The sequence below is a fragment of the Triticum dicoccoides genome, chromosome 5B (genome assembly GCF_002162155.2).
Source record: "Triticum dicoccoides isolate Atlit2015 ecotype Zavitan chromosome 5B, WEW_v2.0, whole genome shotgun sequence".
Classification (NCBI taxonomy): domain Eukaryota; kingdom Viridiplantae; phylum Streptophyta; class Magnoliopsida; order Poales; family Poaceae; genus Triticum; species Triticum dicoccoides.
The window spans coordinates 510,317,122-510,328,226 of NC_041389.1; the positions used below are offsets into that span (position 1 = coordinate 510,317,122).

The 11,105-nt window shown below is 47.4% G+C and overlaps 1 protein-coding gene across 1 annotated transcript; it reads left to right on the forward strand.

Annotated features, from left to right (window-relative positions):
• The first annotated feature begins 1,715 nt into the window (after positions 1-1,715).
• LOC119305933 (probable polyamine transporter At3g13620) lies at positions 1,716-5,412 on the forward strand. The gene is made up of 2 exons (XM_037582320.1): positions 1,716-2,661; positions 4,610-5,412. The coding sequence occupies exons 1-2, from the start codon at positions 1,734-1,736 to the stop codon at positions 5,176-5,178; spliced, it is 1,497 nt and encodes a 498-aa protein (XP_037438217.1). The 5' UTR covers positions 1,716-1,733; the 3' UTR covers positions 5,179-5,412.
• Positions 5,413-11,105: the final 5,693 nt, after the last annotated feature.

Here is an 11,105-nt window from a genome sequence, read left to right on the forward strand (position 1 = left end):
CCACAGATCAAGAAAGCTAAGCTAGCTCAAACTCTTGATTCATCACACATATGTAGCTTTAGAACTTATTTTTTCCTTTCTTGATAGCATATCACGGCCTTGACTCTCAGCCCTTGTGCCAATTCTTTTTGTCACAAACAAATCTTGTACTGCCACAGCATCCATACGCTCCGCAGCCTCTTCCCGCGGACACACGTGCGTGCAACAGCCCAACATCGGCCTTGCCAGCCCAACACAGTGCGCTTTAAGCCTCCAGCACAAACAGCCTGACTAGGCCGCACAGACCATCATGCCAAGGCCTGCCCTCAAGTGCCATGGCCCACCACGCTACACCCCTGATGGGCCTCCGCTTAGTCCAGCGCTCCTGCGATCCGATTATGTTGAGCCTGCTGCACCTTCCGCCGCTACTACGCTCGCCCGAACGATCTATGCCAGATCTTTCGCCGCACGTCTAGCGCTTGCATGTCTGATCCGATCTGCGCGAGTCGGCGTGATTGCCTATCGCCTTTGACGTATTCCGACCGAATCTCAACCGTACTCGTCACGATATCGATCGAAACATCAAATCTTCCTCCTCTAGATCAACAATCCACAGCCTCCGAATAACCTAGCTCTAATACCACTTGTTAGAATTAATCCGAGGCACTCCGTCGATCATCCGAGGACCAAGCAATCATACGAGCACGACACCGAGATTTGTTAACGAGGTTCACCGATATGGCTACATTCCCGGGGCCTGACTATGGGCGCTCCTCCCCATGATACCGCTATAATACCGCACCCGGTCGCCCTGGACACCGGCACATGCCGCCGGCTTCCCCTGCGTTTCGGTGCTATTATATTGGCATAGGTTACATCGTGTGTCTACCTTGTACACTATATTCGACACAACTCTAACAATAATTATGGCGCTTATTACTTGTATAGATGGAGGCTGTTGCCGAAGGGCGTGCAGAGATGAGCCACCTAAGATACCACCCCGACGATCTGACCATATACCCTTGGCACGCTCAATAAGGATTGTGAACATGCCTGACATGATATTGAATAGCATATGGGATAAACGGTTCCTTGCCGGAAGTCGTGACCAACGTCATCATTGACGATCTTGACGAATACAACACTCTAATACGACCTCCCAGAGATTCAATAGCATTATCTAAAAAGGGATATTCAATAGCATGATTGGTATTTATTTTTGCATGGAATAGCATGATTAGTTGGCTGGTTGCTGATTGCCATAAACAAGATTAGTTGTAGTATTCTGTATAGCGAATTACTGATGGACACATTGGATACATTTTAGTGTGTTTATATGTGTGGAGGCAAACGAATGGATTTAACTACCGCCGCCCACATGTTCATCTTGTGACGACCGAGCTGATCAAGATTAATGGCTGCAAGCACATAATGGCCTTGAGTACACCCTAAACAAGTGGAGTAGTTAGCTAAGCAACCAAACAAATTAAAAGAGCTCAATCGGACAAAAGGTGATGGTAGTTAATAAAGCTCTAAGCTCGCAGCCCGCAGCAAATTAAGCATATCTATTCGGGCGTCAGCTGGTGATGCTCGTTGGGACTTGCCCAATTAGCACAAGTTGACCAAAATGACCGCATAGGCGCATACCCTTTCTGGCTCCTCCTTTCAGCTCAATTTTATACATATAGCACAACGGCCACACGAATGATCGGCACGCAAACTTGTTCCTCCGCACCCTGGCGAGTAAGCTCAGCATGAACCAAGAAATCCTAACTGACAGACAACCATCACAGAGTGAGGAACAAGGACAACATCCACAGCCGCATGGGGCCTTCACGCAAGAGCACGCACCACATGACCAGCTGCTGCAGCAAGGCGGCGGCCGGACCCCGGCGTCGTCCGGCCACCTGCGGCGCAAGATCACGCTGATTCCGCTCGTCTTCCTCATCTACTTCGAGGTGGCAGGCGGCCCGTACGGCTCCGAGAAGGCGGTCCGCGCGGCGGGGCCGCTGTTCACGCTGCTCGGCTTCCTCGTCTTCCCCTTCGCGTGGGGCGTCCCGGAGTCGCTAGTCACCGCAGAGCTCGCCGCCGCGTTCCCGGGCAACGGCGGCTTCGTCCGGTGGGCCGACCACGCCTTCGGCCCGCTCGCGGGCTCCCTCATCGGCACGTGGAAGTACCTCAGCATCGTCATCAACATCGCCGCCTACCCGGCCCTCGTCGCCGACTACCTTGGCGGCGTGGCCCCCGCGGTCGCGGAGCCCGGTAGGACGCGCACGGGCACGGTGATCGGCATGACGCTGTTCCTCTCGTTCGTGAACTACGCTGGCCTGAGCATTGTCGGCTGGGGCACGGTGGCGCTGGGGATAGTGTCGCTGGCCCCGTTCGTGCTGATGACGGCGATGGCGGTGCCCAAGGTGCGACCGCGTCGGTGGGCGTCGCAGGTGAATGGGAGGAAGGACTGGAGACTATTCTTCAACACGCTCTTCTGGAACCTCAACTACTGGGATAGCGCGAGCACCATGGCTGGCGAGGTGGAGCGGCCGGAGCGGACGTTCCCGCGGGCGCTGGCGGTGGCGGTTGTTCTGATCGCTGTCAGTTACCTGCTGCCGCTTATGGCCGCCACCGGCGCCACGGACGCACCGCCGAATGCCTGGGTCAATGGCTACTTGGCCGACGCCGCAGGTACGTACAAACGTTGCTTAGTAGTATCAGTTTCTTCTTACTTTTTTTTCAGAAAAACTTTCAATCTATTCATCTTCAATCATGGCAGTACAATGAATACCAAAAATAAAAATTACATCCAGATTCGTAGACCACCTAGCGACGACTGCAAGCACCGAAACGAGCCGAAGGCGCGCCGCCGTCATCGCCCCTCCATCGCCGGAGCCGGGCACAATTTGTTGTAGTAGACAGTCGGGAAGTCGTCGTGCTAAGGCCCCATAGGACCAGCACTCCAGAACAGCAACCGTCGCTAATGAAAAACAACGTAGGTCGAAAGGATCCAAACTGAAGACATACGAACGTAGACGAACAACGACGAAATCCGAGCAAATCTACCAAAGATAGATCTGCCGGAGACACACCTCCACACGCCCACCAACGATGCTAGACGCACGGCCGGAACGGAGGCTAGGCAGGGAGACCTTTATTCCACCTTCAGGGAGCCGCCGCCGTCTCGTCTTCCTGAATAGGACACAAACTCTAACAAGATTGAAAAAAATAATTAAAAACGGAGCCCTCCCGCCGGCCCTTGCCAGGATCCACCACGCCTCCATGGCCCTAGGCCCACCAGAGACGAGGCGGATCTGCGCCGGCGCCGGCGAGAGGCACGAACCCTAACTTTCTTGTTTCTTACTGCTGCGAGACAAAAAGGCTTTTGTCATTTTGTTTGTTCTCATTCTCCTTTGCTTCGTTTGTTGTTATCATCTACCCTATGGATTGTTTATATCAGTATAAACGTCAGTTATTGCCGCCGCTCATATTCCTAGTTTGCCTTTGAATCTGTAGCTAGTTTATATATTTTTCTTGGTTGATATTGTTGCGCTTAAACAAGGGTAAACGTCCCATTTCTGAAACATGTTTTTCTTTTTTGAAATTGCTAATCAGGGAAACTCTACTTTTATGATGTGCCTCTAGCTTAACTTTTGTGAGTACAGTATTTTATAGTAAGCGGGTTTATGCAATAATACAAAGTAATGTTCAGCATCTCTCCGATTTGTGCAGATGGTTTTGCAAAAATAAAACATATTTTCTACTCTTTGCTTACTTCAAAAAGATATGAATTTTGAAAAAAAAGTTCATCGATGTTCACATGATACAACATGTACATTTGCATATCAAAAACATATACTGCGCGTACATGAATAACTTATATTAGCTACACCCCAAGTTACTTGTTTTAGATTTGTCAATGTAGATATGGATGTATCTAACACTAAAACGTGCCTAGATACATCTGTATCTAGACAAATGATTCGGGGCGGAGGGAGTGTTCACTAGTCAAATTTTAGGTTCATCTTTTTTTTTCCATTCTAGACACATACTAGCTAGTATATTGTTCCACCACATGTTGCAAGCGTACATATTAAATCATGATAAACACTTTATTATTTTAAATCATGACTTTCAAAGAGAGGGTGCAAAGAAGGCAAAGTGTGAATTTTATATGTAACTCGACTTTGGAGAGTTGTGCCTCAAAATTGGTTGGGATTTTCTAAAGTCTAAGTCGATTATGAAAGGTGCGACTTCAATTTAGTGAAAAGTGCACCATGTACATTTTTACCTTTTTTTTAGGATATTAACATTTTTTACCTAGTTGCGATATTTTAGAGAAGTGCAAGTTACACTTTTTATATTAACGTAAAGTTACACTTTTAACCGTCATGGCCCTATCATGTATAGGTCGTACTATAAGACAATAGCGAACAACAAACTCTTTTCTGGTTCATGACAACAACTTAGACATGCCAAAATCTCAGACGTCTTGATATTATCAAAACAGTATTCTAACACCTCGAGATGTGCTATAATCGAGTTGGGCTGAATCCAACTGGTGCAACTTACAACACGACGTGTTTATTATCCTACTTTGATTCTTCAAAGAAAAATGTTAACTTTCCGTGCCTGACAGGCATCATCGGGGGCCAATGGCTCAAGTATTGGACCGGGGCCGGTGCGGTGATCTCCTCCATCGGCATGTTCGAGGCCCAGATGAGCAGTGGTTCGTTCCAGCTCCTCGGGATGGCGGAACTCGGCCTCCTCCCGTCCGTCTTTGCCCGCCGCGCTGCCTATACCGGGACCCCATGGGTTGCCATCGCCGCGTCGACCGCCGTCGCGATCGCCGTCTCCTTCCTCGGCTTCGACGACGTCGTCGCCACCGCCAACTTCTTGTATAGCTTGGGCACGCTGCTCGAGTTTGCCTCCTTCATCTGGCTCCGTGTCAAGCACCCGGCGGTGAAGCGCCCCTACCGCGTGCCACTGCCGCTGCCTGCGCTCGTGGCCATGTGCGCCGTGCCGTCGGCTTTTCTGGCCTATGTGTGTGCGGTGGCCGGGTGGAGGGTGTTCGCTGTCGCGGCTGGGCTGACGGCGCTCGGTGTCGGTTGGCATGGCATCATGAGGGAGTGCAGGGCTAGGAAGTTGCTCAGGTTCAACAACGCGGTTGCTGCTGTCCATCAGGAGGATGCTGAAGACACGGTGTGAACTTTGGAGCTGGCTTCAGTCGTAGTGAGAAACTATCAACTGGTTCAGAAGTGGCATATGTCTCTCTCATGTATTTGAGTGACGTGGATTTGGAGCTAACACAATAATTCAAGTCTCGAAGAACCTAAACAGCGATCCATGGTGGTACAGAATAAGGAGGAAAGGACAGAGGGATTTGCTTGAGTGTACGTTTGTCCTCTGTCATTTTGTCCGTATAACACGTATGATTTGCTAGCAAGATTCCAACAGAATCACAACCGCCAGACACCAATGTTTCTACTTTCAGTTCAGCTATTAAGTTTTTGCAATTTATACCACACCTATAAGGCGTCGCCCTCCCGCTCGTGCGACTCGGGCGGCACCCAAGCCCAGCCGCCAGGCCATCTGCGGTAGTTCTCTCCATCCCCTCCGCCACTGTTGGAGGAGGCCGCCAGGCTAAGCCTACGCGGCTAACGGTAGTGGCGGAGGAGCTCCTTCCTCTCGCTGCTCGGGGTGGTGTGGGGCATCTTGATGAGCGGGAGCGCGTGCCCCGGATCTGGGTCTCCACGACACGTCGGGCTTCCTGGCAGCGGGCCATCTGACCTTGGATCGACGGTGGCGGTGTGCCGGCGTGGAGGGTCTAGTGGACAGGTCAGCAGCATGCGTGGTCATGCCTCCGGTCAGATCTGATTTGGCCGGCATGGCCTGCTTGCTGCGCTGCGGCAGCGATTGATGGCGACTCGTGCACACGATTCTAGATGTAGATTCGTCGAGCAGATCCGGGTGAAAACCTTGCTATCGGCAGTTACCAAGGCCGGCGATGACGGTGCTCTTATGTGTCGTCCCCTTCTTGAAGGCTTCGTCGTGGAGAAGCTCCAAATCTCTATCTGCTACCTCCGGGAAAATCCAGATCAGTCGAACGGATGACGACGGCGCTCTTGTGTCGTTCCCCCTTGGGGCGTCATTTCTGGAGGTGTGCATTGGCTCAAGGGACCAGTGGACGGTTTCGGTAGTTGAGCGGCGTTTCATGTGACACATCGATGATGTGGAGTCTCGGCGGCGTGGCATTGCAGGGTCTCGGTGACGGATGCATTATGATGGACGCACGTAGGGAGGTGGTGTTGTTTGGCGCCATGGTGGTGTCAACGGCAAGCCTGGCATGGTCAATGCGTCGATGCTTGCTCTAAAGATGGATCAGTGGAAGAGGTGTGACAGTGACCTCCGTAGCGTGCGCATGCGGTGCCCGTTAAGAGTTTGCTGGACCGGTGTGTGCCCCAGAACTGGCGATTACGGCTTGGTTCAGGTCTCCGGTTGTAGATGTTGGGCTTTGGTATGAGGTCTGGGCAGGCGGCCCCAACCATTCGCACCCGTTCATCAACCAGATAGGAGTGACGACAGATGTTGCCAAGATGATGGATTTAAACTTATTGATGTATTACTTTGTAAGGTCTTGATGGATAATTAACTAAATGGTTGCATACGTCATCCTGATGCAGAGGCAGAGGGTCACCTTTCTTTTCGGAAAAAAATATCACACATATAAAAGGTTCATATTGGTGCTGATCCCTTTACTTCTATTTTGGTCTTCATCATCTCATCCCGACAAGCGATCATGCATATCTATAAGAGCAAAACAATGAGTAAAACTCCAAGAGCGTGTTTGGTTGCAGTTTGCTACACTAGCCGTGTTGCATACACATCTCCAGCCAGCCAGGTTCTTGAAATGCAGCCTCATATGCAGCAGATGCAACCTGTTTGGTTGCCTGCATCGCATGGAGGGGCACTTACCCCCTGCTGTTTGGTTGCCGTTTTGGTGCTTAGGGTGTGAGCAAATGCAAACTTCAGTTGTTTAGTTGCAAACAACGTTTGTGTTCTGCTCACTCCATTCAAATGTGGTGACCTTACCACCACATGATCAGCACAACAACAAACACATATGAGATCAAACAAAGGATGAAATCAAACAAAGCAAGCAAGGAAATGACAGAAACTACTTAAGATTAACAGCAGGGGCATCCTCCTTCCCTGCTCCACGCTAGGATGCTGCTCCTGGCCAAAATGTGAACAAGTTCCCAGCACAAGTACCATAAGTCTAGCCACACCCATAAAAGTTCAACACTAACACCTTACCTAACTACATAGCATGCTCAGTGTCACCAACGCAGTTGTGCTTGCTGCAACGAAACCTGCACATGACCGAGGAGTCGTGGTTGTAGATCTGAACCTTTAGTTCGAGTTATGAGATACGCACAACAACGAGGTCGCCGGGGATGATCCGGTGGCGGCGGCAGTAGTAGTTCCAGCCCCGGCCAAGCACCATGTGCCCCTCGAAGTTCTGGACCTACACACAGAACACGCACCGCTTGTTCGCCGACAGCCTGACCATGTGCGGGAGCCGCTTGATGACCAGCCAGGTGTTCATCACCTCCACGAACTTGCGAGGGACGACGAGCAGAGGTCCTGCTACCTCTTGAGCACTGCGTTGGTTTTCCCTTAAAGAGGAAAGGGTGATGCAGCAAAGTAGTGTAAGTATTTCCTTCAGTTTTTGAGAACCAAGGTATCAATCTAGTAGGAGGCTCCTAAAAAGTCCCTTGTACCTACACAAACAAACAAGAACCTCACAACCAACGAGATAAAGGGGTTGTCAATCCCTTCACGGTAACTTGCAAAAGTGAGATCTGATAGAGATAATAAGATAAGATAAATATTTTTGATATTTTTATGATATAGATGGAAAAGTAAAGATGCAAATAAAAGTAGATGGGTAACTTAGATGATAAAAGATAGACCCGGGGGCCATAGGTTTCACTAGTGGCTTCTCTCAAGATAGCATAAATATTACGGTGGGTGAACAAATTACTGTCGAGCAATTGATAGAAAAGTGCATAGTTATGAGATTATCTAGGCATGATCATGTATATAGGTATCATGTCCGTGACAAGTAGATCGAAACGATTCTGCATCTACCACTATTACTCCACACATCGACCGGCTCCTGCCTGCATCTAGAGTATTAAGTTCATGAAGAACAGAGTAACGCATTAAGAAAGATGACATGATGTAGAGGGATAAACTCATGCAATATGATATAAACCCCATCTTTTTATCCCCGATGGCAACAATACAATACGTGCCTTGCTATCCCTACTGTCACTGGGAAAGGACACCGCAAGATTGAACTCAAAGCTAAGCACTTCTCCCATTGCAAGAAAGATCAATCTAGTAGGCCAAACCAAACTGACAATTCAAAGAGACTTGCAAAGATAACCAATCATACATAAAAGAATTCAGAGGAGATTCAAATATTTCTCATAGATAAACTTGATCATAAACCCACAATTCATCGGATCTCGACAAACACACCGCAAAAAGAGTTACATTGAATAGATCTCCAAGAACATCAAGGAGAACTTTGTATTGATATTCAATGAGAGAGAAAAAGCCATCTAGCTAATAACTATGGACCTGAAGGTCTGTGGTAAACTACTCACAACTCATCGGAGAGGCCTTGGAGATGATGTAGAGGCCCTCCATGGTCGATTCCCCCTCCGTTGGAGCGCCGGTGAAGGCTCCAAGATGGGATCTCACGGATACATAAGGTTGCGGCGGTGGAAATAGTTTTTCGTGGTGCTCCTGGATGTTTTTAGGGTACGTGGATATATATATATATAGGCGAAGGAGGTAGGTCAGGGGAGCCACAAGGGGCCCACGTGGGTGGGGGGGCGTGCCCACCCCCCTAGGGCGCGCCCTCCTGCCTCGTGGCCGCCTCGGCTGCTTCTTGACGTCCACTCCAAGTCTCCTGGATTGCGTTTGTTCCAAAAAGATCGCTCACGAAGGTTTCATTCCGTTTGGACTCCGTTTGATATTCATTTTCTACGAAACACTGAAATAGGCAAAAAAACAGCAATTCCGGCTGGGCCTCCGGTTAATAGGTTAGTCCCAAAAAATGATATAAAAGTGTAAAGTAAAGCCCATAAACATCCAAAACGGGTAATATAATAGTATGGAACAATAAAAAATTATAGATACGTTGGAGACGTATCAAGCATCCCCAAGCTTAATTCCCACTCGTCCTCGAGTAGGTAAATGATAAAAACAGAATTTTTGATGTAGAATGCTAACTAGCATAATTCTCAATGTAATTTTCTTTATTGTGGCAAGAATGTTCAGATCCAATGATTTAAGATAAAAATTAATAAAACATAAAAATATTAATACTTCAAGCATACTAACAAGTAATCATGTCTTATCAAAATAGCATAGCCAAAGAAAGCTCATCCCTACAAAATCATATAGTTAGGCGATGCTTTATTTTCATCACACAAAATACTCTCATCATGCACAACCCCGATTTCAGCCAAGCAATTGGTTCATACTTTTTAACGCGCTTCAGCTTTTTCAACTCTTACACAATACATGATCGCAAACCATGGACATAACACTATATGTGGAATAGGGTGGTGGTTGTGAAGAGAAAAAGGGAGAAGATAGTCTCACATCAACTAGGCGTATCAACGGGCTATGGAGATGCCCATTAATAGATATCAATGTGAGTGACTAGGAATTGCCATGCAACGGATGCACTAGAGCTATAAATATGTGAAAGCTCAACAAAAGAAACTAAGTGGGTGTGCATCCAAGTTGCTTGCTCACGAAGACCTAGGGCACTTTAAGGAAGCCCATCATTGGAATATACAAGCCAAGTTCTATAATGAAAAATTCCCACTAGTATATGGAAGTGACAACATAGGAGACTCTCTATCATGAAGATCATGGTGCTAATTTGAAGCACAAGTGTGGAAAAAAGATAGTAGCATTGTCCCTTTTCTCTTTTCTCTCATTTTTTATTTGGTGGGCTTCTTTGGACTCTCTTTTTTTGTTTGGGCTTCTTTGGCCTCTTTTACTTTTATAAAGTCCGAAGTCTCATCCCGACTTGTGGGGGAATCATAGTCTTCATCATCCTTTCCTCACTTGGGACAATGCTCTAACAATGAAGATCATCACACTTTTATTGATTTACCACTCAAGAATTACAACTCAATACTTAGAACAAAATATGACTCTACGTGAATGCCTCCGGCGGTGTACCGTGATATGCAATGAACCAAGAGTGACATGTATGAAAAATTATGGAGGTGGCCTTGCCACAAATACAATGCTAACTACATGATCATGCAAAGAGCAATATGACAATGATGGGGCGTGTCATAATAAACGGAACGGTGGAAAGTTGCATGACAATATATCTCGGAATGGCTATGGAAATGCCATAATAGGTAGGTATGGTGGCTGTTTTGAGGAAGGTAAATGGTGGGTGCATGATACCGGTGAAAGTTGCGCGGCATAATAGAGGCTAGCAATGGTGGAAGCGTGAGAGTGCGTATAATCCATGGACTCACATTAGTCATAAAGAACTCATATACTTATTGCAAAAGTTTACTTGCCCTCGAAGCAAAGTACTACTACGCATGCTCCTAGGGGAAGGGTTGGTAGGAGTTAGCCATCGCGCGATCCCGACCTCCACACATAAGGAAGACAATTAAAAGAGCACCCCATGCAACAAATTTGTCACACAACTTTTACCATACGTGCATGCTACGGGGCTTGCCAACTTCAACACAAGTATTTCTTAATTTCATAATTACCCAACTAGCATGACTCTAACATTACCACCTTTATATCTCAAAACAATTATCAAGCATCAAATTGATCATAGTGTTTAATGCACTTTCTATGACAGTTTTTATTATACCCAACTTGGATGCCCATCATTCTAGGACCAATTTTATAACTATAGCAAATACCATGCTGTTCTAAAAGACTCTCAAAATAATATAAGTGAAGCATGAGAGATCAACAATTTCTACAAAATTAAGCCACCGTCGTGCTCTAAAAAGATATAAGTGAAGCACTAGAGCAAAAATTGTCTAGCTCAAAAGATATAAGTG

What these genes read in the sequence shown, in the direction of transcription:
- LOC119305933 (XM_037582320.1), top strand. Translation starts at nt 1,734, where the DNA reads ATGAACCAAGAAATCCTAACTGACAGACAACCATCACAGAGTGAGGAA. An exon ending in CTACTTGGCCGACGCCGCAG is followed by an intron (nt 2,662 to 4,609) that starts GTACGTACAAAC and finishes CGTGCCTGACAG; the next exon opens with GCATCATCGGGGGCCAATGG.